The sequence below is a fragment of the Pseudorca crassidens genome, chromosome 15, assembly GCF_039906515.1.
Source record: "Pseudorca crassidens isolate mPseCra1 chromosome 15, mPseCra1.hap1, whole genome shotgun sequence".
Classification (NCBI taxonomy): domain Eukaryota; kingdom Metazoa; phylum Chordata; class Mammalia; order Artiodactyla; family Delphinidae; genus Pseudorca; species Pseudorca crassidens.
This window is the reverse complement of record NC_090310.1, coordinates 30,276,658-30,302,202: the sequence shown is the minus strand read 5'-3', so window position 1 is coordinate 30,302,202 and position 25,545 is coordinate 30,276,658. Positions and strand designations below refer to the sequence as shown.

Here is a 25,545-nt window from a genome sequence, read left to right as displayed (position 1 = left end):
TCCCGGACCAGGGCTTAGGCACGGAGCGACTAAGCCCATGTGCCACAACTACTGAAGCCCGCGCACCTAGAGCCCAGGCTCTGCAACAAGAGAAGCTACTGCAATGAGAAGCCCGCGCACCGCAACGAAGAGTAGCCCCTGCTCACCGCAACTAGAGAAAGCCCGTGCACAGCAACGAAGACCCAAAATAAAATTAATTAATTAATTAATTTTAAAAAAATCCTTGAATCTAATCAAGGGGGGTTGGGGGAGCAGGGGGCTCTTCCTTAATCTGAATACAAAGTGAATATTAGCTAACAGTTTTGCATTAATGTTAAATCCCGGATATGAAAATGGTATTGAAGTCATGTAGGACAAAGCCTTTGATCCTAGGAGATACATGCCGAAGTATTTATGATAGATATCTGCAACTCAATTTTAAAAGGAACAGAAAGAGAACAGTCCCAAACTCCCATCACAAGGCTCGCGCGTGCGCACAGCCCTCTTTCGAGACACAATTTCGCGCAGCTGGAGGGTCAGATTGGGCGCCACGAGGCGGAAATACGTAACGGCGGTTTCCGGTGACCGCGTACGCGTCCAAGGCAGCGGGATGGAGGAGGTGCCTCATGGTGAGCGCGCGGAGGGGGCGTGGGGGGCGGGCCTGAAAGGACAGGAGCCACTCTAACTGTGATCTTGTCTTCGCGCAGACTGTCCCGGGGTCGGCAGCGCCCAAGCAGGTCGAGGGGCCTCATGTCAGGGGTGCCCCAACCAGGGGCTCTGCGCTTCTGGAGCTGGTGCCGCTCCGGACCCGGGTGAGGAAGGGGCAAGGCTCCAACGGGAAGTGAGAAGCGCTGTCCTGGAAGAGGCGGGACGTGGGCGGGGTGTGGATGGTGTTGGGATAGGGGCCTTAAGGATGAGGGGCAGGGGCCCAGAGGAGGCGGGTCGTGGAGTCGTCTTCAGGATAAGGCGCGGGGCTTGAGGGATGAGTGACAGGAGCGGGGCCCAGAGGGTCAGGGCTTTTAAAAGGCTAGGAGAGGAGAAAATTGGCGGGGTGGGGGCGGAGCCTGAACCCGTGACTGGCGTGGAGTCAAAAGGGGTCTCAGGAGGGGCGGGGCATGGGAGAAAGTCGTAAGAGGTGAGGGGTGGGACCAGCGGTTTGAGTGACAGTAACTGGAAGTGGTTGGGAGGAGGCCGGCACCAGAGGGAATAGGGTATAAAGTTTGAAGTCAGGGAACTTAGGCTTAAATCCTAGCTCCGCCAGCTGTTTTCTTTGGACAAAATTTCCTTCCTTTTGAGGAGCGATTCTCCCATTAATTCAACAGAAGTATCTATTGATCACTTGCAGGCACAGTGCTCTGTGCTGGGGATACGGCTATGAATGAGACAGATGAGGTGATTAAAAAGCCTTAACCTCTCTGAGCCTCCGTTTCCTCATCAAAAATGGGGGGAAAATAGTTACAGTGTTGTTTTAGGGATTTGAACTAGGATGAAATATTGAAAGCGTAGTAAATGTGTAATAGTGATAGTTATCAATGACAGGTAACTAAGTGCCTGCAATGTGTCAGTTTCTCACTCTTGGCACTACTGACCCTCAGGGTTGGATAATTCTTTGTGGTGGGGATGTCTGCCCTGTTTCTCTGCCCAGAACATTTAGCAGCATCCCTGGCCTCTACCCACTACCTGCCAGCAACACTCCTTCCTGTGACAACCAAAAATATCCCGAGACATTGCCAGATGTGCCCTGGTGGGGTTTGCCCGCAGGTTGGGAATCATTGCTGCATTGAAAGTTCTGTTCTGGAACTGGGAATATAGTGTGAACACTTCAGAGCCCCCCCCTTCATGGACTTTATATTCTAGTAGGGGAGACAAACAAGTAAACCGATAAATAAGGAAATGTCAGATGTACTCGTAGCCTTGGGTTTTGTTTTGTTTGGTTTTGGTTTGGGGTTTTTTGGTAGCACTTATTACTACCATTGATGAGGTGCAGTTTCACTCATGATCCCTTGAAATAGCCCAAGGATTTAGCTTCTTCCAGCCCATGGGAAGAGTGACATTCAGAGAGACACAAATATCATATGATATCGCTTATATGTAGAATCTAAAAAAATGGTACAAATGAACTTATTTACAAAACAGAAATAGAGTCACAAATGAGAAATAGAGAAAACAAACTTATGGTTACCATGGGGGAAAGGAAGGGGAGGGATAAATTGGGAGATTGGGATTTTATATATATATATATATATAAAATAGATAACTAATAATAGATAACTAATAGATAATAGATAACTAATAGATAATAGATAACTAATAATAGATAACTAATAACTATATATAAAATAGATAACTAATAAGGACCCACTGTATAGCACAGGGAACTCTACTCAATACTCTGTAATGGCCTATGTGGGAAAAGAATCTAAAAAAGAGTGGATATATGTATAACTGATTCACTTTGCTGTACACCTGAAACTAACACAACATTGTAAATCAACTATACTCCAATAAAAATTTTTTAAAAATAAAAAAAGATTGAGTCAGGAGCTTGGTCATCTGAATTGCTTTCTTTGCAGCCATAGAGGAAATCAAAGAAAAAATGAAGACCGTGAAACACAAGATCTTGGTGTTGTCTGGGAAAGGCGGCGTTGGGAAAAGCACATTCAGTGCCCACCTGGCCCACGGCCTAGCGGAAGATGAAAACACACAGGTGGGACCTTAAGGAAAAACTGGGAGAGGCTCGTGTCTTAGGGCTCATGATGGCTCGTAGGGAGCTGACTCGTTAGTGTCAGTTTATCTGGCCTCTTTGGAATCTAGATCCCTGCAGAGAGAACGAGGAAGTGCAAGGCAGTCGAGCAATGAAATGACTATTTCATTGGATTCTCTAGCCATGAACATGGCTGGCAGGTGTACATTTCTCTTGGCTTGCTGATTATTTATTATGTTAAGTTCAGGCTTCTTTCTCTTAATGAACCCCTTCTGCCTTTTTCTAGGTCAGGGGTCTACCAACGATAGCCTGTGGTCAAATCCAGCCCATCTCCTGTCTTTTTATGGCCTGTGAGCTATGAATGGTTTTTACATTTATAAATGGTTGCTTTTACAGTGTTACGTTAGTACGTCTTAATCCTTGATTTTGCCCACGAAGCCTATAATACTTTCCATTTGGCCCTTGAAGAAAACGCTTGCCAACCCCTGCACTAGGCCATTCACTTACACCCACGTACACAGAGGAGCTTGAAAACTCAAATTCCCCAGTACTGCTCTCAGGATTTCAGCTTTAATAAAAGGTGTGGTAGGGTGAGGAAGAAAAAAATTACTTTTACCAAAAAGATCAAATGGAAATTTGCAGTACCTGTGATTTTAAAAATACAGGTTATTCATTGGGACTCATGATGGTTTTGCACTGATCTTAGGAAATGATCCCAATATTCACTTTGATTACAATTTTATACCTGATGAAACCATGAATGCTGCGGGGTCTTTTTGTTTTTTTAACACAGAACACGTTCCACCATTTGGTTTTGCCAAAATGAAATTATGTTCAAAATTCTAATTGAAAAAAATATATATACGTACCAGAACTGCTAGAAAAGCTTCGGTGTCTCTTAGACGCCACTGCTCAACACGTTGAGCCCTGAAATACGAGCCGTGGTGAGGACTTGTATGTTGGTGCCGTGTGTGCACTGGGTGAGAGAGCCCACCACACTCTGTGTGGATCACCAACCAACTCTGCTGTTTTCCCGTCAGAGTGCTGTTTGGGGCCTGCAGAGGAGTTCCTTGTAACATGGAAACAATTTTATTGTGTTCATGTTGAAACATTGAACAAACATTGAAACAGCCATTCCAGTTCTTCCTTGGTCTTGGTGCGTGCCTTCTTTCCATACACTGATATATTTTTGAAAATTAGTTTTGTCTTTGTGCATTTTGAATGTTGAAATTTATTTTTATATAAATAAGGGCTAACTAACTTTCAGTTCACATTTATTTTATAACTGGCAAATGACCTTTCACTTTTGTTTGGCTTTTTTTTTTTAAGATAGTGCTAGTGGGGAGTGCAAAACTGCCACATATTGCCAGTTATTTTTTTTAAACTCTAATAACTGGATAAACTGCATACTTTCTACTTGTGTGAGATAAACCATTCTATTCCAGTATGAAATAGCGCCTTAAATTCTTAATAAAATAAAGGCTTTATTTCCTCCACAAAAAACCTGGTAAAGGTAGCTACCTTGGGCAGGGGGATCAAGCCCACCATTCCGACCTGCCCTCAATATGCTTGAGCGTGTGCGTGTGTGCACGCACACACACGCGCGTGCACACACACACACACACACACAAACAGTGGCCTCTCAGATACCTCACCGAAGGCTCCAGGAATATATTTTTTTAAATCGTTGGGCTACGAAAGTAGAGTTTACTTCAGGGGTCAGCAGACTTTTTATATAAAGAGCCAGATGGTAAATATTTTAGGCTTCGTAGGCTATACAGTTTCTGTAGCAACTATTCAGTTCTTCCCTTGAACATGAAAGCAGCCATGGACAACCTGTGAACAAATGAGTGTGGCTGTGTTCTAATAAAATTTTGAATTTCATATAATTTGAATTTCATAATTTTCACCCTGTCGTGAAATAAATGTATTCTTTTGATTTTTCTCCCCCCAACTCTAGAAACGTAATAGCCATTCTTAGCTATGGGCTGTACAGAAACAGGTGGCATTCTGGGTTTGGGCCCTGGGTTGTAGTTCGCCGGCCCCTGGTTTGGTTTGTAGCTCCAGAAGCACTAGTGCTGGCTGGGGAAGAACTTCTTTGGGGGAGGATTGAAACGTTGGGGAGGCCGTGGCCTTGGGACAGTGCAGAGGCTGGGCTAGGGGACCTGTAAAGCTTGGTGTTTCTCTCACTAGGACTCTGAATCCTGCTTATAACTCATTTCTCTTCGGATCATTTTATGACATGTGGAGCTGCTTTTGTTGGCCTACATGACTGACATGGGCTTCTCTGGAATCTGGTATCTGTTACCCAAGATGTGCTCTAGGCATCTGGGGAAAGGGAGAAGTGACTGGCAGGGGACAGCTGGGCAGGCTCGTGGGAGAAGGCGGTCTTGGACTCTGATGGCGGCCGATGGGATGTGGCAGGAGGAGGTGGAGGCAGAGGCGCAGAGCTGGGACTGCCGGGGCAAACAGGCTGGGCAGGCAGGGCTGCTGCTGCTGCAGCAGAGGGGCCGAGGGTGAGGCTCAGCCTGAGCCAGACCTGGGAGGCTTTAACGCCCTGGGAAGATGTTCCAGCGGGAAAGAGGCATGGTTTGAGGGTTGCTATAGCAGCAGCTGAGTGTGTGATCGAGTGTCATCAGAGGGTGACGGTAAACCAGCAGGTGGTGTTGCTCTTGTCTCCATGAGAGGCCACGAGGACACAACCAGGGCAGTGCTAGAACCAACGGCAGGAACAAATGGAGCAGCAGGGCCTCCAACTCTTGGAGAAGAAGGAGGGTCAGAAGTCTAGCTGAGCGTTTGGGGCAGGAGGTGGGTGCAGACTAGCGTGGTGGCCAAGGACACAGGCTCTGGAGTCGGTCTGCCCACGATCACATCCCAGTGCCGCCGATACCACTGCTGTGACCTTGGGCAGGTTATCAGACTGTCTCTGCCTCAGTTTTCTCATCTGTAAAATGGGACTCAGGACCGAGTGAGATGATACTCGTAACAGTAAAATGCTTAACACGATGCCTGATGCATAGGAAGTGCTCAGTAAATGTCCCTGATAGAATATGGAGGGGTGAAGACTATTTCTGCTTTGGTGATAATGAGTTTGTAGCCCACCCAGAGTCCAGTGCCAATCAGGTTCACATATACTTGCCCATCTGTTTTTCTGTTAGTCAACAATCTTTTGCCGTCTGAGGGTCAAGTCTGTATTGGCCAGTTGGCCAGCCAAGAAATCTGTTTTCTGCGATGATCCATGTTACCCAGAATAATCTTTGCTTTCAGAAGCTGTCAGGCATTTTCTTAAACAGCTGCCTGGAGATGTACTTTAACCAGGCCAGCTACAAGGAACCACTTGTGAATAGACAGCTGTTTACATAGAATCACGCTTCCGTGTTGTTACGTTCTGAAGTCCCACTGCGCACACGTTGAAACTTTGCAGTAAACTGAAGGGAAGCTCACCAGCTGCGTGGAAACATGGCTAGATGAGCTGGATTTTTTTCTTGCAGTGGTGCTTAAAAAAAAAAAAGTCAGCACTTAAGAAAGTCTGTCTCCCCTCAGGCAGACCTACTGGTGACAGAAAACATCACTGTCTCCAAAGGGTGCCCTGCGTGGGCACAGAGTGCACACCGAGTGTCTTGTTGACTAAAGTCAAGCAGCTCACACCCCTCCCTGCCCTAAATTCAGCAGGGTGGTGAGGACTGCCCTGTCCTTTTCTGCCTGCCGCCCAGTGGCAGCTCATTACTGACTGCAAGCAAGGCTGTTCCATGATAGCACTTGGTCAGGCAGGTGTCTGATGGTTTGCAGAGGGCCTTGAATCGCAGGGTAGCCCCTGACTGATCACAGGTGGGCCGGGGAATGTGCAGGTTGGAGCGAAGGGAGGAGGAGGAGCCTCTATGGCGCAGACCTGAGCTGTGAGACATCCAAGAATCACGTGCCTCCTTCCCACCGCAGGAGTCAGCAGCTCCCGTCAGTTCCCAGCTTATCATCCTGCCCTGTGAGCTGAAAGGCAAGCTGTGTCATTAAAAGGTCCAGGCTATAGTGTCTGAGGCCCTCTCGGGGGCTTGTAGACTCGAGGGCTGGAAGGAGCCTAATGATCTCCCGAAACACTAGTTTCGCAGATCAGAAGCTCAGACAGATCGGGGAGGAGAAGCAGCTTGTGCGAGGTGACACGGCCTCAGAGTGCCAGCAGTTAGTGCTGAGCCTGCTTCCGGAAGTATGGGGCGCTAGGTAGGGAACGCTGTGGATCCTGACAGCCCTGCAGCACCCACTCCACCACTTTCTAGCTGGGAGAGGTGTGGCAAAGCCTCCTCTTCCCATCAGTCTTCTAGCACCTTCCACAGACCCTGTGAGGATTATTGCAGGCATGTTTCTTCCAGCTGGGGTTCTCTGGTGTAACTGGGGCAGAAAGGGAATTAATTGGATGGATATGGGGGTAGCGGCAGGATCAGCAGAATGTCTGAAGGGGACAGGACACGGCCACTGGAGAGCTGGGTAGCAGGAATGTACCACAGCCTTTTCGGGTTCCACCGCAGAGTGAGTGCATGTGATCTCTTTCTTGTATCACTTCACTCAAGATACCCACTTGGTTGTGGGGAAGAGGGGGTGTAATTCCTCCAAAGGAAACTGATTAAACTGTTCCCAAAAGAGAATGAGATTTTCTAGACCAAGTGGCTAGAAACTCGAGATTATTGACGAAAGTCTCCGTCAGGGTCGTAGCGATGGTATAATTTCCCAAGTTGTGAGGCTCTGATGTAAAACGTCTGGATCATTAACCACACATCAGCCTGAAGCATCAGGAAGTCCACGGAAGTCAGGTCTTCAGGATGAGGTCTTCACCCTGATGGGTCTTCAGGGTGAGCGTTGTTCTGGTGCATTCTTCTTGAGGTCCAGCAGAGGGCGCTTGAGGCAAACGACTATCCAGTGTACGAAGGAACCACTTTCCTGACCTGGTGTGAAGTCATGTGAGGATCATAGGAGGTTGTCCAGAGAGGATTGAAGAGGAAAGCAAGAAACTAATTTGGGGCAAGTTAAAAAGTTACCCAGAGGTGCTCTCCTTTGGATCTAGGATGTGAGAGCTTTCAAGATGAGCACGGCCCTGCTCCTTAGAAGGTTTCTGAAGGCTGTCTCAGACCTTCTCACGAATCAGATGGGGAAAGCAGGGCGTTTAGGGTAGAAGGAGTCATCGAAGGTTGCACGTATCACTAGCAAAGAACTTCTGTAGATTTCCTTATTTTCACTTTCTTTTTTAGAAGTTGAGCCTAAGCCATCATTAACCTTCAGCATCACAGGAAAACAGGGCTTGGTCAGAGCTCAGCTAGAGGGTCCACTCAGGCCCTCCTTGCCAGGCCCCCGGGGTAGTGGGAAGAGCCCTGGCGTCGGAGTCCAGAGACCTCAGTTCATGTCCCAGCTCTGCTTCTTGCTCGTTGAACAAGTCTCTGGGCCTCTCTGAACCTCAGTTTCCTCTTCTATAAAGCAGAGATAATGATCCCGAACACACACACCCCAATACATGGTAAGGGCTACGTAAACAGTGGCTGGGCCTGAATTGTCAAGCGACCTGATACCCTGGACTATAAGCTCAGCCTGAAAATAGGCCATACTGAGGGTGGCTGGGGTGCAGCAGGGCCATGGGCAGAGCGCCGGGGGTGTGGGTGTACTTCGCAGGTTCTTGTTAGGAGTTTCGTCTGTGTCTCTGTGGCCCGGAAGATAAATGTTGTAACTCTCCCTCATGAGATTCCGCTCGGTCCAAGTTCAACCCAGTTTTTCTTCACCTTCTCCCCTCCCTCCTTTTCCTGGAGCCCCGTCCCCTCCCGGTTGTGCACATCTGGAGGACTGTACATCTGCTTATATCACGTCTCCTCTTTTCCCCAGGTGGCTCTTCTAGACATTGATATATGCGGCCCGTCAATTCCCAAGATCATGGGATTGGAAGGAGAACAGGTAATAGTGACAAGACAAAATGCAGGGAAGCATTTTCTTACGGTAAACTGTAGCGCCAAGCCGCTAACCCTAAGCCAGGGGGTCAGCGGAGCCCGTGCCTTTTTACCGGGACATGACGAGATCAGGTAAAGGTTCACTAGACCGCCTGTCTCCTTTTAACAACAGCCGTGAGTTTGGGGGCGGTGTGGATTATATTTAAGTTCATTCAAACCTTCTGAGAATTGTTAGTTTCAATGCCTTCTTAGAGGGGAAGGGAAACAATACGTCAAATGCAGAAGTCAGACACAGAAACTTAGCCCTGGCTGGGAAAGCTAGACCAGGGCTGACTAGGCTTCTGTACTCTGGAAGCAAGGAAATATCTCTGCTCCTGTGGTCACCAGAGGGGAAGTGAGACTGCGAGGCAGGCAAAGAATGCGGGCGGGGGTGGAGCAGCACGTGCTGTTCCCTCCCTTCTAGGTGGCACAGAGCCATCCAAGAAAGGTTCCCCTGGGGGGTGCACTGAAGCCGGGCTGGAGGACTAGGCTTTTCCTGGGGTGTTGGGATCCGTACATTCTTTACTGAAGCGCTGGGTGCTGAGGTTCAGAGGAGAACAAGGCAGATAAAGACCCTACCCTTGTGGGAGGGGCAGGTGATAATAGGACACTAAGCAGGGTAAGGGGACAGACTCGGCAGGGCAGGGCGGCCAGGGGAGCTGCTCTTTGGGAGGGGGTGGTCAAGGGCACCCTGCTCAGAGAACCCAGAGAAGGGTGCGCTGGGATGGGGCGCGCGTGCAGGAATGTCCTCGTGTCCTCAGCAAAGTGGCCCACGGGGACGGGGCAGAGGGACGGGGTGGCAGAGAGTAGCCAGAGCCAGTCCTCGGGGACTCTGCTCAGGGCTTGGGACTTGCTTCTGCCCTGCTGCGAAGCAGCAGGAATCACAGTTCTGAGCACGTGGCCCCCCAGCACGGGGGTCCGTTACCGTCAGTCACGTGCATGTACTACTCACTGGGCCAGGACACAAGTAGTTATAAAAATTGAAAATTTAAAATGGTGAGATAACAGAAGTTCTACTATTTTCTCCTCCTGTGCTATTGGATCATCGTGTTTACCCCTCTTTCAAAACCAGTGACTTAGAGAATTAGTATTAATAGGAATCAATGGGTTTTTCTTTTTTAAGTGTGACTTCAAAGCCAGTGACAAAGGACCCCATGTTATCTGATTGCAATTCTGTGAAATGTCAGCAGCAGGCACACCTGTAGACACAGTAGATCCGTGGTCCCCTAGGACTGGGGGGAGTGTGGGGATCGGGGGCGACACTTAAGGGGTGCAGGGTATCTTCTAAGAGTAACGAAGGTGTTCTAGCGTTGGTGTGGCGATGGATGCACAGTTCTGTGAATATCCTGAAGCCATTTAACTGTACAGTGTAAATGGGTGAGTTGTGTGGTATGTGGATTATATCTCAAAAGACTGTTTAAAAAAGTAAGAATTCATCAGGAAAAATGGGCTTTCTGTTCTGGGTCCAGCGTTACTTGAACCGTAAATCTAAGATTGATGTGTGGTTGGAAGTTGCGTAAGTTCCTGTTTCATAGTAAAGCGTTGATACGGACTTGAACCCTGGCAGTTAGTGAACACCTACTGCGAGGAGAGGGTCTGGGTCTTGCAGTAGCCCAAGCTTCCCACTGACACCACTTCCCCAGTTGTTGTCCCCTGGGGGCAGCAGCTCAGCCCTGAAGTTCACACCACTGATGGGAGGGTTCTGTGTCTACTGTTTCACTAAAGGTCATCCCTCCACTCCTGGACTTGTACAGAGACTGCCTCGCTGCTCCACAGTTGCCTGCATCTTCTCAGCAACCCCCAACTGATTTCTGTCACACTTTTAAAATATCCCAAATTATATTTGGACTCCGGTAACATCGGTCCCCTGACCAGATATCTAAGCAGTTTCCAAATAACCCAGCCTGGGAGGGAAAAGGCAAATGAATTCTATCATCCATAACCCAGCCCCTGACCCCGCTCTGTTCACTCCCTATTAAGAATTTAGTGGTAGCATTTAAGACAATGAATCGTCATTTATAAAACTGCCTTCCTACTGCGTAAACTTCGTCTGTGAGAGAAGCGTGACCAGGGCGTATAATTTCTCACAAATAAGCATGGGCTTCTGTTCCTGCAGGTTCACCAGAGTGGCTCGGGCTGGTCTCCAGTGGTGAGTGCTGACCCCCTTTTCTTCAGGATCTCTTGTCGTATGTGTACATAAAGGGTTGTAACTGTTTATCGTCAACAGATATTTATTGAGGCACTTTCCTAGGCACAGGGAATCCAGTTCCAACCTGGGCTTGGCACACTTTTTCTGTAAAGGCTCAGAGAGTAAATATTTCCAGTTTGTGGGCCATACAGTTGCCACCGTCATAGCTGGAAAGTAGTGATAAGCAAATGAATGACCGTGGCCGTTTTCCAATAAAACTTTATACAAAACCAGAAGTGGGGCCATAGTTTGCCAACCCAGGTTAAGATAGTAAAGGAGACGAGGTTTGTTTATTTCAGCTGAGTTCACTGTCGTTGCCATAAGGCCGTATGGTGACTCTTTCAATCCCCCCAATATGGTAACCTTTTTCTTTAATGATTTTTTTCGAAAAAAAGAAAAAAGATTTAAGGATTCAAAGAGTGAATATACTCACAGATCACACAGTAATTTTGTCCCCCCACTTTTTTCAGCCAGAGCTCAGACAAAAGACATAGGGAAGTGCCTTGCACTGTGGTTTTAAGTAAAATGTTTCTTGCGTCATCCTTTCTAGTTCCTGGAAGACAACTTGGGGGTGATGTCGGTGGGTTTCTTGCTCAGCAGCCCCGATGATGCCGTTATCTGGAGGGGACCAAAGAAAAATGGTTTGCCACTCTGCTTTCTGTCTCTTATCACGTCCTTCCAAGGGCAGAATTGCATCCCGTCCTGTCAGGATGGCCTCAGGCTCATCCTGCTGGGCTTCCTAGAGCATTATTTTTATGCATCTGGTTGCCTCTTCACTGGTTGAAGAGAGCCAACAGAAATACCAGTTTTATTTAATAAAATGTTATAATTTTTAAAATCTATTAGGGGTTTTTCTCTCCTGAAAATCTCCCTAACCCTGAAATTATTCCTGAGGTGGTTTGTGTTCTTATTTGTGTCAAAGAGAGAAGTATGTGAGGTGAAATCAGTAGCAGGTTGGCTAGGCATTGAGGCTGCAGGTAATGATGCAAAAGTGCCTATCTGGGCAAGGTTCCTCAGCCTCGGTGCTGTTGGCCTACTGAGTCAGATAATTCCTTGTTTGGGGAGGGTGGGCTGTCCTCCATGGCACAGGGGCTTAGCAGTACCCTGGCCTCTGTGCTCCAGAGGCGAGTAGAACTCCCACCCTAGTCATTGACAAGCAGACGTGTCCCCAGACGTTGCCAAGCACCACTGATTGAGAGCACAGGTGATCCGTACGTAAAGGCCACGAGCTGTGCTTCTGTAAAGAGAGTCAGAAGGACGGGAGAGAGGAGGCATCCCCGCGGCTTCTCCTTGCAGGCATGATCAAGCAGTTCCTCCGGGACGTGGACTGGGGCGAGGTGGACTACCTCATCGTGGACACCCCCCCCGGCACGTCGGACGAGCACCTCTCGGCCGTGCAGTACCTGGCCGCAGCGCACATCGATGGGGCGGTGATCATCACCACACCGCAGGTGAGCCAGGGCCCCCCACCCCGGAGGGCCTCTTTCTCCCACAGCCCAAGACCCTGGGCTCTGCAGCATGCCCTGCCTGGGATCCGCAGAAACCTTACGTTTATCTTCGGTCCAGCTGCTGTCAGCGGACAGGGAGGCATCAGGTGGCTGGGGCGGGGGTGGGGGCCAAGGGCGCCTGGCCCGAGGATGGCGCTGGAGAGAAGACGAATTTGTTGTTAGGAATGTTTCCTACTGAATTTTTAAAGAGAGGCTGGGGCCCACCCGTAGACCAGCAGTGCTCTCAAGAGTAGGTCCCAAAGAAATGACCTATGAGGACAGTGGAGTGGGGACGTCCGCTCTGATGCGGGTGCTGACAGTGGGCAGGGCTTTCCACGTGGGGCAGGGGTACGTGGGAACTCTGTGCTTTCTGTGAACCTAAAACCGCTCTAAAGGTCAAGTCTAAAGCAACAGCAACAATCGGGTTGACACAAGGATGGCCTCTCTGATACCATATTGACTGTGAAAGGAAAGAGAGTCCCCTTGGATTCAGGAGGAGGGGAGCAGACCGAGCAGATGCCGGCCCTTCTCCAGGAAGCCTGGGGGGACGCCCCATGTTTGTGCACCTCTGTATGTAACTTCTCTAGAAAATGTGACTTCAGGCTGGGGATGCCCACTTTCTCGGAGCCCTGCACGTCCAGCAGCTGGCTTTCTTTAGGGGTCATTTTTATTTTTTTGTGAGAACTGCATTTTTAAAAATTAATTAATTAATTTTAACATCTTTATTGGAGTATAATTGTTTTACAGTGGTGTGTTAGTTTCTGTGGGGTCATTTTTGACAAAGCAGGGCTTGTAGAGGATACCAGGGAGAGAACCACAGCTGCACTGCGGTGAGACGCTTAGTAACAGCCAGTTTACTTTCTAGCTAAATGCCCCTCCGCCTGTACCCCAGCCTCAAAGGGCTTGAGGGCCAAACGTGGGCCTCAGGAGAATAGAGGACTCAAAGCCAGGACCCTTTGAAGGCCTGTGACCGTTAAAGCCACAGATGTTAAGCAGTAGCCGTATTTGACAGCACACGACCCTTGGACACGTGTCTGCAGTAAAATTAAATGGGGTACTGGGGTGGGTACTAAGCCCTGATTATCCACAGTCCTCACACTGTAAGATGCACATTGAGAGTCCAGAAGTGAATTTGAAGGGATCCAAACCTGGTAATAGTCCTTATTTTCTTCTTGTGCATAAAGTTGCTTGGGTTCATGATAACCAGGATCAGAGGTTGATGTACTTTTTCTGTGAAGGACCGGAGAGTAACTGTTTCAGGCTTTTTGGGTCACACGGTCTCTGTCACGGCCCTTTAGCTGTACCATTGTGGGGCGAAAGCGGCCCGAGATACTGTGCAGAAGAGTGGGCCGGGCTGTGTTCCAGAAGAACTTTATTTATGGAAATAGGCGGCCAGCCGAGCCCACAGGCTGCCCTGACCTGGAAGGCTGTGCCTACTCGGGATCAGCCTAGTACACTGACGGCAAAGGGGAGCATGGAGGTGTGTTAAAGGGTCGCTTTCCTGTAGATTCGTTGGACATTGGACATTGCCTGTTCAGGTTTATTCTTTGAGGTTTGTGGGAAGTAAGTAGCACCTGGAACAGGGCTCGCACGTGGTCGGCACGAAACAAATACGGAGCACGGGGCACGGTCGCTAACGCTTCACGGTGGCGATGCCACGGCCCTGCAGCCATCCCTCCACCACGCGGATGTTCTCTTTTTATGCTTTGACTTTGACATAACTGGACTTCTTGAACCTTGACAGGAGGTGTCGCTCCAGGACGTCCGGAAAGAGATCAGCTTCTGCCACAAGGTGAAGCTGCCCATCATCGGGGTGGTGGAGAACATGAGCGGCTTCATCTGCCCCAAGTGCCAGGTGAGAGTACGTCCAACCAGGTCCTGTCCTCCGTGCCTGAGGAAATCGTAGGGGTGGATCTCTGGGAAACCGTCTCTATTTTCCCCATCATTTCGGGAAGTGGAATCAGTTAAAACCCTCTGTTGCTGATTTAATGAAAATTCTTTTCACATTCAAAACAGCCATTTTTTAAAGTTGCTTTAAAATGTGGTCCATCGTATGATTCTGAAACAAAATCAGGATTCCTCCCCCTTTAATTTGCCTCCCAGAAGGAGACTCAGATATTCCCGCCGACGACTGGGGGTGCGGAGGTCATGTGCCATGACCTGAAGATCCCGCTTCTCGGCAAAGTGCCTCTGGATCCGCGCATAGGTGGGTGAGTCCCCGGTGGAGGCTGCACACCCTCCAGCTGAGAGGAGCAGTGAGACGCGTGGCGGTGCGTAGCCGAGGGAGCAGGAGAACTTCGGGGCAGCGGGAGGGGCCTGCAGAGGAGAGGAGAGAAGAGACTGGTCAGGGAGACGCCTGGTGCAGGAGGGCAGGAGGAAAGGAAGTCACTAAGGGGAGGGGCCAGGCCGGGGGTGACCTGGGGAGGCGGCAAGGGGCGTGCCTTCGAGTCTTCTCTTACACAGGAATTAGGTTCAGACTCAAAGCCGGGTACAGAATTAGCCTTGAAGCCTCCCGAGGAAGGTGCCCCGCATGTCCAGTGTACAGGGAATCCCGCCGCAGCCCTCCTTGCACCCGGCTTCTCTCGGTGAGCGTGAGGGGAAGCCGCTGGCCTGCCTCCGGGGGTCACGCTCCTGAGTGTCACAGTCCTCCGGGGACCCCACCTCCACCCCACACTCACTCCAGGGCGTCGGCTCGCTGAGTGGAGTGGTGAGGACACCCACCGCCAGATATTTCCCCACAGTAGCAGGAGCTGACCTTGCTGAAGTTAGGTGTGAGCCCCACCATGAGGAAGTGGGACAGTTAGGTTACGCAGAGGTGCCTGGGCCTGAGGGAAGCCGACAGAGACCGACGGCGCTCGGGCCCCGGTTGTTAGGAAGTGAGAGCCTTGGGAGCGTCACGGGGAGGAGGTTAGGGCTGGACTGGGGCCTGGGCGTTGCCAGGGAGGGGGGTACAGAGAGAGGGAAAGTGCCAGGATTTGAGAGGTGTCACGGACGCCCGTGCTACCCAGTGTGAGCCACTGAGGAGACGGGGGCAGCACCGAGAAGCGGCTGGCTCCCTCCTGGCGCTGTGTGGAGGCGGGTGAGGCCTTGGCTTGGTCAGCGGGCTGGGCAGAGAGGTCAGGAGTGGAGGGGGACGTGCCCGCGACGGGGGGTGGGAGGTGCAGAGAGGAGGGGCCGAGAGCGCAGCTCGGAGGAGGCCTGCCTTGAGGAGGTGGACGGGAAGAGCCCCCGAGAAGCCCGGGGGACCTGGGGGGCAGCTCCGGAGATCGCACCTCGCTTGTTTCCACTCCCAGCAGCACTTCTGGTATGTAGTTTCCCCAAGAAACAGAGAACTCGGCTGCTTTTCCAGCCTTCCCCACTGCTGTAAACTGTCTTCGCATTGACCAGAGCTTCCCTCTGGGCCGTAGGAGCAGGTACCTCCCCTCAAAGGCCTCCAGAGGCGGGCGGCCCACATGAACTTGTGGGGGACAGTGAGTGGTGGCAGCCTGTCACCGCCATCCGCTCCAGGCTGTGCTGCCGCCTTAGTCCTTAGAGCAGCTTACAGGAGAGGTGGCCTGGTGCAGCCTCTGATCCAGTGCCGTCCAGCGGGTACATGTCTAGCGTGACAAGGTTCATGTCCCCAGACCTCACCTCTGGTTGTAGCTGCAGAGAGCTGGGCCGGCGTCGGAAAGGACAGGCGGTTAATGCCGTGACGCGCTGCGGCGAGGCGGGCAGGGCCAAGTGAGGTCTCTGTGACCCTCTGGAGCCGCTTCTGTCCGGTGAGGGAACAGCCACGTTACCAGGAACAGACAAGAGGCCGCGAAGGACGCCCTCAGCCCCTGTGGGAACGTGCAGCAGAGGAGCGGCCGGGCTCTGGCACCGTGATCCTCAGCCTCCCCAGCCCCGCACGCCTGAGGGTCACGCGGAAGCACGTCTGGGGCCGGGCGCCCTGGCCTAGATCCGCGCTGCCCCAGCGCTGGCTGCGGGCTCCGGCGGGTCCTTGCCAGGCGCTGAACCTCAGGCCGCACCTGCGAGGTGGGCACGGTGATGGAGCCAGGGGCTGCACAGATGGAAGGAGGGCCACAAGGGGAGCCTTGGACAGGGCAGTGCCCAAGGGGTGCCGCCTGCAGGCGACAGGCAGGAGGGGGAGGTTTGTGGAGACGGGGAACTGACCAGAGCGCATTTATAAGGGGACAGGCATGTCCTCTGGGGAAGGGAGGACGAGGAGTGAGAGGACGCTGGATGAAAATCAGAAGGAAGTGGCCCCACGAGCCTGTTGTGGGACCTGTGACTTCCCAGACCCAGTCCAGCGACCGTGAACTCGGAGGCTTCCCTAGCTGCTTCCGCCACAGTTCACAGTGCCCGGGCCACATGGGGGCCCACTTTGCCCCCCGTCTCGGGTGTCCCTGTCCCACCGGGCAACATGCTGGGGAGCTGAGGCGACGACTGCTCCACGGTTGGCCTGGCCAGGATCCCCCCAGGAGGCTGGGGAGTGACTGTGGGTCGTGGAACCACTGATCCTGCTTCTCCAGCAGGGGGGGCGGGGGCAGAGGAGCTGGCAGCGGGGTCTACCCAGGACCAGACGGGAGGGGAGCACGCCGCGTGCCCAAGGTCCCGCCTCGTGCTCACCTGGATGCGAGACCACCTGTGTGTCCCGAGGCGGCACTGCAGTACACAGAGCAGATGGATGGATGCCAACCTGGAGAGACCTTCAAGATAAAATTACACATGGAGAAAGCAACGGGCAGAATATGTGTGTCATACACTCCCAAGCATTTTTTTTAAAATACATGAGTGTGTATATGTATATATATGCATATATTTCTAGAAGGATACTTGAAACACTGGTAGCCTCCTTTGAACTCATTCTTCATGGTATAACCTTTTGTATTCCATACTCTTACTGTGTGCCTTCATTATCTTTTTACTGAAAGAATGAATTGGTATTTTAAATGCAGGTTCCTGGGCCTGCCTAGGAGCTGCTGTATCTGATCACAGTGGGGGCCCTGGAACCTGCATTTGCTGCACATGACCCAGATGACTCGCAGGCACACACACTAAACACCATCAGCCAGGTACAGGTCAGAGCTGCAAGGAAACGCTAGCCAGGGTCCCTGCTGGATGGGGGGGGGAAGGTGAGGTCCTCGAGACCCCGACATTCTGTCTCAGCTTTGATCTTCATTGCAAGTGAGGTGGGCTCGACCTTCAGTGTCATGGGCACAGAAAGAGCCCCAGGTTCACATCACCACTGTGCTTCTTCATGGATTTTCTTTCCTTTGTTTCTTTAAGGTAAGAGTTGCGACAAAGGACAGTCTTTTTTGGTTGAAGCCCCGGATTCACCAGCCACTTTAGCCTACAGAAGTATAATCCAGAGTAAGTGTTGAAGCGAGTCCTGTGAATCCCGACGGCACGGGGCCAGGAAGTGACTTAAATGAGCAGAGTGGGCTGGGTGTGAGAAGGCCCCGTTCAGGACCATACGTGGTCACTGCAGCCATAAGTGGCCACACAGCTTTGGTGGGGACACTGGGGTAGTGAGGTCTGGGATGACCCCATCAGCCCGGGAAGCCAGGAGTCTTGAAAAATCTTCTGGTACCTCAGTGTTGTGAACTAAGTCATAGTTTAAAAAACACGGTGAAGTTTATGGTATAGGAAATACACCTCAATAAAGCTATAAAAAGAAATGAAGAAGAAAAAAGCAGCACAGTGAGCCAGACCCAGCCCACGTGCAGGCCTGATTCAGTCAACGACAGGCAGCCATCAGGGGCGCTGAATCTAAGGCACAGGTGTCGTCAGTAGTTAAAGCTTTAGGCTCCCGGTTTGTGGCTGAGTCCTTTTGACCTAGTGAAATGGTGTTGAGGGTAAATCACATCATTTCCGGGATTCTTGATCTGTAGAATGGGCCAGCGTGAGGCCTCCAGTTGTGGTTATAACCACAGGTGGGCAGTGGGCAGTATTGGGCTCACTTTCAGATTCAGGGCATAAGCCGAAATGGGACTATTGGGAGAATTAAGCCACCTGAGGACTCCACCCCATCTAGACGCGGCCTCGCCAGCAAAGGGCAGGGCCACCAAGAGCCGCAACTGCTTCCTTACCTGCTGTCTTGTTTTCCAGGAATCCAGGAGTTCTGTAGTCTGCGTCAGCCAAAAGGGGAGAACCTCGTCGGCTCCTGAAACAGGAGGACGTTCGGAACACAAGCAGCACGTCCCATCACACCTGACCAGCTGCGTGACAGAGCAGGGGTCACAGGCAGAGAGGGACCAGCCCCAGGCATGGTGTGAAGTCACTTTTTCAGAGACACTTTAATCATCTAACATTTGTACACTTTTCTTTAGAACATATGTAAAGGGCATTCTTTACAGATGTGCCGTTTCAAAAATAAAAACATCTCAAACCTCTGCCCCAAGGCCTGCTTCATGTAAAAAACCAGCGGCTTGTGGGTCATGGAATTTTCTTCTCTGTCGGAAGCTGTTCCACTACAGAACCTCTCACTTGAGCCTTCGCTGCCTCGGAAAATAAGCCTGAAAAAGAACCAAAGGGACAAAGGGGTGAATGTGTGGCTTCACTGCAGATATACAGTCACAGGTGCAGACAGCGTAGTGCAAACGCTGTTCCTCAGGTGGAGAAAAAATTAAAGCAGTGATAGATCCTCCTGCTGGGGCTTGTCCTGAGGTCAGTGCACACCACATGGCTGGGCACAGTCAAAACACCCTCGAATCACCCACATGAGAACAGATTTGGGGGTCAGTGTCGACACCCTGTATAGGAATGTGTGTTCACTATATCCAGCAATTTCCAGTGTCAGACGACTTACAGGGTTTTCTAACATTACATAAAAAGAGAGATGCAAACTCCAAGAAGATCCTCATTGCCATGAGACGCTCACTCTGGAAGACACACAGGAACTGAGAGCAGCTGAGGGAAGAGTAAATTCCCAGTTCCCATCTTATTCCAGGCATGGAAGTGGAAGGTGGGCAAATGCCTTGCCCTCCCCTTCTCTCGTCGCCCACCCCGCTTGCCTACATAGAGTCAAATCCACCTGTTCAAGGTGAGGAAGGTGGGACCCCTCTAAAGGGCCCACCCAGACCACAGGCCCAGCTGAACCCAGGGGAGCTGCGCTTCCACGGGAGCCCCCGGCCCTGCACCGTCCAGGCCGCCACCTCGATCCCACCTCTTACCTAATACTTGTGAATCTCCAGCCCCTCAAGGCCAGGCTTCTGGAAGTCTCTTGGACAGGCCTGCAAGGGGAAGAGGCTGCCCTGGCTTTCTGTCTCACATGTGTGTGGCCTGATCCCGCTGATTCAAGGCCAGAGCAAACCCACAGTGAACTGAAAGCCTGTAGGGCTGGTTGCTCAAGGTCTTGGTGTGAAGCTGCACTGTTCACATTTAAGATGGTTCAGACCATTTCAGGAAGAGCCTGGTCAAATTTAGAAGATCTATTTCTCTCCTAGAACTAAGGCTAGGTTTTAAAAAAAAATACGTTATGGTTCTTAATTCTGTCGTTTAAAGAAATCACTCAAAACCGACAATGGCAGTCACAAAAAGACAAGCGCTGTATGATTCCACTTAGGTGAGGTCCCTAGAGTCGTCAGATGCATGGGGACAGGAAGTAGGTGGTTACCTGGAGCTTGTTGGTGGGGGGAAGGGTGGGGAATGGGGAGTTAAACATTCAGTGGGTACAGAGTTTTGGTTTGTGAAGATCAGAGTTGTGGTGACATGATGATGTGGATATACTGAACTGTACACTTTTTTTTAAAGAACTCTGCCTTTTTTTTTCTTTTTTTTTGGCTGCGTTGGGTCTTCGTTGCTGCGCACAGGTTTTCTCTAGTTGCGGCGAGTGGGGGCTACTCTTCATTGCAGGGCGTAGGCTTCTCATTGCGGTGGCTTCTCATGTTGCAAAACACAAGCTCTAGGCATGCGGGCTTCAGTAGTTGTGGCTCGCGGGCTCAGTAGTTGTGGCTCACGGGCTCTAGAGTGCAGGCTCAGTAGTTGTGGCGCACGGGCTTAGTTGCTCCGTGGCATGTGGGATCTTCCTGGACCAGGGCTCGAACCCGTGTCCCCTGCATTGGCAGGCGGATTCTTAACCACTGCACCACCAGGGAAGCCCTGAACTGTACACTTAAAAATGGTTAAAAGGGTAAATTTTGTTGGGTATATTTTAACCACACACACAAAAATGCAACTAACCATGGAGGCCTGGCTGATATGGAAAACATCAAAACCTGCCATTGCCAACAGGCCTCCTTGACTTTTAAGTGTCTGGAGATCAGGGGTCCAGGAATCAGACTTCAATAACTCACCGTCTGGAGCACCGTCTGGGACAGAAAACTGGCTGTGACTTTGCTGATGTCACTCTCGCCTCCCATCTTACAAAGGACGTAGCCGTACAGGTTAGCGGCTTGGAGAGAAATCCCAGCTATCACAAGGGCCTGCGCTCAGACAAAGCAAATGTAATTCTCCTAAGAGCACGTATTGAAATATTCCTCCCAAAGCAAGTAGGAGTGGCTCCAGCCCACACCTGCTAGTAATAGCCAACCTCTATGGAGTGCTTACAAATACTCATGGACCGCTTTTAATCACCAGGAACCCGAGAGGTTGGGGCCGTTATTATCCCATTTTACAGGGAGAACATGGAAGCTCAGGGAAGCTAAAGTTGCCTGAGGTCGCAGAGCTGGAGCGAGGCTGAGCCGTGATCCAGACTCCAGAGCCCACACTTTTTTTTTTGCGGTACGCGGGCCTCTCACTGTTGTGGCCTCTCCCGTTGCGGAGCACAGGCTCCGGACGCGCAGGCTCAGCGGCCATGGCTCACGGGCCCAGCCGCTCCGCGGCATGTGGGATCTTCCCGGACCCGGGCACGAAACCATGTCCCCTGCATCGGCAGGCAGACTCTCAACCACTGCACCACCAGGGAAGCCCAGCCCACACTTTTTTATGCTGTTGCTCAGACTGTCCATAGATATTTTGTTTCCTCACTGAATGACTCAGATCATGGCAATGCAATATGATAACTCTGAAATAAAACTGCAGAACCCTGAGGCTAGCTTATTCCTACTGAGGAAGGGTTCCCTATCCAAGGTAGGACGTCATGCACTTTTTCTAAAAACTCCTCTCTCAGCAGCATTATTCAGAGCCAAAAGCTGGAAACAAATAACCATTGATTATCTCACTGATGGATAAATGGATAAACAAAATGTGGTCTAATACCGTGGAATAGTATTCATCCATAAAAAAGAAAGCAGCACTGACACCAGCTACAACAGAGATGAACCCTGAAAACAATATGAAGTGAAAGGGCTCAGTCACACAAGACTGCATGTTATATGATTCTTTTACAGAAAATGTCCAGAATAGCCAAATCTATAGAAACAGAGAAATCAGTGGGTGGCAGGGGCGGGGGGGACAGGTGTATGGGGAGGGTGATGGCTGAAGGGCTCAAGGTTTCCTTCCGGGGTGATGAAAATACCCTAAAACTGATTGTGGTGATGGTTGCACAACCCTGTGAATAGACTAGAAGCCCCTGAATTGTACACATTAATGGGTGCACGGCCTGGTATGTGAATTCTATCTCAAAGTTGTTTCGATTGATGGGTCGATCAATAGCAAAAACACGCTCCTGCAACCACCGGTTCTATACAGATGTTTCAAGCAAATGTTGCCTTACCAGCCACTTGAGCTTCAAGGAAAATAAGGAGCTAAAAAAGAACACGATCCAAATCATGGGGCAGATGATGAGGCCGAGCCAGAAGACCCGAGCTTCCGCCTCTGTGGCAGCCACGGTATTTGGAGAGACCTGTGGCGGGAAAGTGATTCGGTTTCAATACTAGCGAAAATGGTTGCAAAGGAGTATGCTATGATTTTTGTTCACGTCACACGTGCTTCTGCCACATGTGACTTTGAACGGAGCGCCAGCATCAGTGGGCTTTGTGTATGGCGGGGATCAGATCCCACAAAGCTCAAAAGGAACCCATGGGAACTTTCCACGGCCATTTTCCCGTTCTAGCTTGACACGTATTGGAGAATACCTTTCTGGCTTCAAAAATCCAGTGGCTTTTCCCATCTTCGTCGATCTGGTTCCACCAGCGAAGGCCCACCAGGAGTCGTCCGGTTACATTCTGAGGAAAATGGACAGAATGTCTCCAAGCAGGCCACGGGTCATTCATTGATGAATAAAAGTCACCATTTCATGCCAAACTTGCACCGTGAGAAGGAGGAGAGGGGAACTGAACTGTGGGGCTTTCTCAAAATCAGTTTTGAGGCCTCTAATTCTTAACTAAGCTTACCTTAAAAAGCAACCTAAATGTCCATCGACAGAAGAATGGACAAAGAAGATGTGGTACATATATAAAATGGAATATTACCCAGCCATAAAAAAGAATGAAATAACGCCATTTGCAGCAACATGGATGGACCTAGAGATTGTCACACTGAGTGAAGTAAGTCAGAAAGAGAAGGACAAATATCATATGATATTGCTTATATGTGGATCTAAAAATGTGGTACAAATGAACTTATTAATGAAACAGAAATAGTCACAGATGTAGAAAAGAATCTTATGGTTACCAGTGGGGAAGGGGAGGGAGGGATAAATTGGGAGATTGGGATTGACATATACACACTACTATATCTAAAATAGATAATTAATAAGGACCTACTGTATAGCACATGAACTCTACTCAATATTCTGTAATGACCTATATGGGAAAAGAATCTAAAAAAGAATGGATATACGTATATGTATAACTGTATAACTGACTCACTTTGCTGTACAGCAGAAAAGTAACACAACATTGTAAATCAACTATACTCCAATAAAAATTTTAAAAACAAAGTTTCACTCATGAAAAAAAGGACTCCCCAGACACACACACACACACACACATATATATAATTCATATTATATGGAATTTTAAAATATATTATTTATAATATTATGTCATATGTAAAATTTACAAAAAATCCAAAGCCCTATGGAGTTGTCACCCTCATATACTACATGTTTGCAAGCATGACAGAAGCCATTTATTCGACTAAGCAATGTATTTTTTTCTCTAACTTTAAGTGACAGTATTCAGCTTAGTATTCTTAAGTACACATCAGCAGTTTAAACCAAAGTGCCTCTGAGCCCAAATCAGCCACATGCATCAGAACTGTGAGCATCTGGAAACGCAGCCACGTGTTTCAGGAGCGAGGCTGTCACAGGTGAGGGGGCCTTACCTTCACAGACCAGAAGTCGAAGGACAGGAGGAGAAGCACGGTGACAAAACAGCCCACGAAGCTTCTGCTGAACCAGTCACAGCCCACATAGGTGATGGTGGCACTCACTCGGAAAAACAGGTGGAAAAACGTGGCCACCGGGTGCCTAGGGAAGAACCCAGAGCCCCCTCACTCCAGGGCCCAAAGGGCAGTGGCTGAACTCACTCTGTGGTTTCCGTGTCCCACGTGTTCCACATACATTTAAACCCAAACTCTTTCAGGCTGCAGCGCTAACCTAGAAGGTTCGAAACAATCCTCATCACACCAGCATTTTTTCCCCACCCTCTTAAAGAATCCAGTACTTTCCCCTAATTTGACTCCAAATATCACCTGCCCTGTTTGCAAACGGGTCACCTTTGAAGTAAGCTGTGTCGGTGACAGTGATCACCACCTTCCTGCCTAGCAGCGACAGTGACCAATTCCCCAAAGGGAAATGCTGGGTTATTCCGCCAGTGACTGAACAGCGCGGCCATGTGCAGCCCACGGGTGCAGAAGCCTCACATCAGTGGGGGCCTCGTGTTCCTGATGGAGGGAAGCGAGCACGACATGCACAAGTCGGCGCCAACCCCCGGCCACTTGTGATGAGCTGCATTTCAACGCTGGAGCCAGAAAGCAGCTGTGCGCAAGGAGGAGGGGGTGGGGGAGGGATGGGCTGGGAGTTGGGGATTAGCAGATGCAAACTATTATATATAGGATGGATCAACAAGTCCTACTGTATAGCACAGGGAACAATATTCAATACCCTGTGATAAACAATAATGGAAAACAATATGAAAAAGAATGTATATAGGGACTTCCCTGGTGGTCCAGTGGTTAAGAATCTGCCTTCCAACGCAGAGGACACTGGTTCCATCCCTGGTTGGGGAACTAAGATCCCACATGCCACGGGGCAACTAAGCCCGTGTGCCTAACTACTGAGCCCTTGCGCCTCAACTAGAGAGAAGCCTGCGCACCACAACGAAGAGCCCGAGCACCGCAACTAAGACCCGATGCAGCCAAAAAATAAAAATAAAATAATACGAATTTTTAAAAATAATGTTTATATATGTATAACTGAGTCACTCTGCTGTACAGCAGTAATTAACAACATTGTAAATCAACTATAATAAAATTTTTTTTAAAAAACTTCTATACAATTAAAAAGAAACTATCTTTAAAAAAATAAAAAGCAACCCTGCGAGCCCCATGACGGGTGGCAATACATTGCTGGGCGGGGAGGGCAGGCGACTCTACTCAGCAAACCTCACCTAGTAGTGCCAGATCCGATATCTTGACGGGAAGCCAGAAACACAGACTTTTCATGGGAAATCGGATTTTTACACAAAGGTCACTAATTATGTTAACAAAGTGCCACAGGCTGTGCTGCACACTGGCCTGTGAGCCTCCGGCTTGCCACATCAGGGGGAGCAAAGGTAGCCAGCAGGCCTGTGGGGGACAAGCCTGCTTGACCTTCCGAGAAGGAAGGTGGTCAGGGTAAGCACCCAGGAGGCTCCTATAGAACCGTGGGTTTCTGACGCCCAAGGGAGCGTCAGCTAAGATTCAGAGGCAGGATGTGTAATGACATCTGCATTTACTCCTCATGTTCTAAAGGAAGAAGGGGCTGTGCGGAACCCCAGCTGTCCTCCAGAACGTTCTCACCTGTGCCTTTCAGAGGCTGAGCTCTCCTGGCGACCGTACCTGGCATTTAAGAATTAGACATGATCACGTAGCACTTCCAAACCTGGAATGTTCCAGAAGTTAAGACTCTTGGGAGTCTCTTATACCCTTTTCACCTTAAACCTTATTGAGGATCTTTCAACTAATTGTCTAAGTACAATTTTGCCCCCTTCACTCCAAGATAAATGAGTCCTTTTCCAATAACTGAACATCCTTCGAGGGCAGAGACCATGTTTTCAATAATTTTATATCCCCCAGAGCACCTGGCATTAAGATTCTCGGCAAATATTTGTTGTGTTGAACCTTATAATCCAGTCCCTTCAGGCTCACTGGGGACATCTGTCC

General features: G+C 50.0%; 2 protein-coding genes across 7 annotated transcripts in view; one reads left to right on the top strand and one right to left on the bottom strand.

Annotated features, from left to right (window-relative positions):
• The first annotated feature begins 472 nt into the window (after window positions 1–472).
• Window positions 473–18,689, top strand: NUBP1 (NUBP iron-sulfur cluster assembly factor 1, cytosolic). 2 transcript variants are annotated; one of them, XM_067706647.1, is made up of 11 exons: window positions 473–608; window positions 687–791; window positions 2,553–2,686; window positions 8,540–8,608; window positions 10,757–10,789; window positions 11,379–11,469; window positions 12,125–12,279; window positions 14,060–14,170; window positions 14,422–14,521; window positions 17,584–17,667; window positions 18,406–18,689. In XM_067706647.1, exons 1-11 carry the CDS (start codon window positions 590–592, stop codon window positions 18,462–18,464), a joined length of 960 nt encoding a protein of 319 aa, XP_067562748.1. In that variant the 5' UTR covers window positions 473–589; the 3' UTR covers window positions 18,465–18,689. The 2 variants fall into 2 exon arrangements, with proteins under 2 accessions (XP_067562748.1, XP_067562747.1); XM_067706646.1 differs by having other exon boundaries at window positions 14,419–14,521.
• Window positions 15,218–25,545, bottom strand: part of TVP23A (trans-golgi network vesicle protein 23 homolog A) — a 35,848-nt gene continuing 25,520 nt past the window's right edge. Inside the window, exons 3-8 of one of the 5 annotated variants that reach the window (XR_010934952.1) lie at window positions 23,506–23,650; window positions 22,314–22,403; window positions 21,953–22,081; window positions 20,592–20,720; window positions 18,687–18,812; window positions 15,218–17,003 (exon numbers count right to left, since the gene is read on the bottom strand). Coding sequence is in view for 2 of the 5 variants with exons in the window: in XM_067706648.1 (XP_067562749.1) it covers window positions 19,470–19,529; window positions 20,592–20,720; window positions 21,953–22,081; window positions 22,314–22,403; window positions 23,506–23,650 (553 nt within the window). In the remaining 3 variants the exon portion in view is untranslated. Of the gene's footprint in view, window positions 17,004–18,569; window positions 18,813–19,469; window positions 19,751–20,591; window positions 20,721–21,952; window positions 22,082–22,313; window positions 22,404–23,505; window positions 23,651–25,545 lie in introns of those variants that run through there. The other 4 variants (XR_010934954.1, XR_010934953.1, XM_067706648.1 and 1 more) reach the window with 4 other exon arrangements.

Bases quoted from the DNA above. Each gene is read 5' to 3' on its own strand.
- NUBP1 (XM_067706646.1), top strand. The intron at 2,687-8,539 runs GTGGGACCTTAA...TCTTTTCCCCAG, and splicing joins CGGAAGATGAAAACACACAG to GTGGCTCTTCTAGACATTGA. The intron at 10,790-11,378 runs GTGAGTGCTGAC...CATCCTTTCTAG, and splicing joins GCTCGGGCTGGTCTCCAGTG to TTCCTGGAAGACAACTTGGG.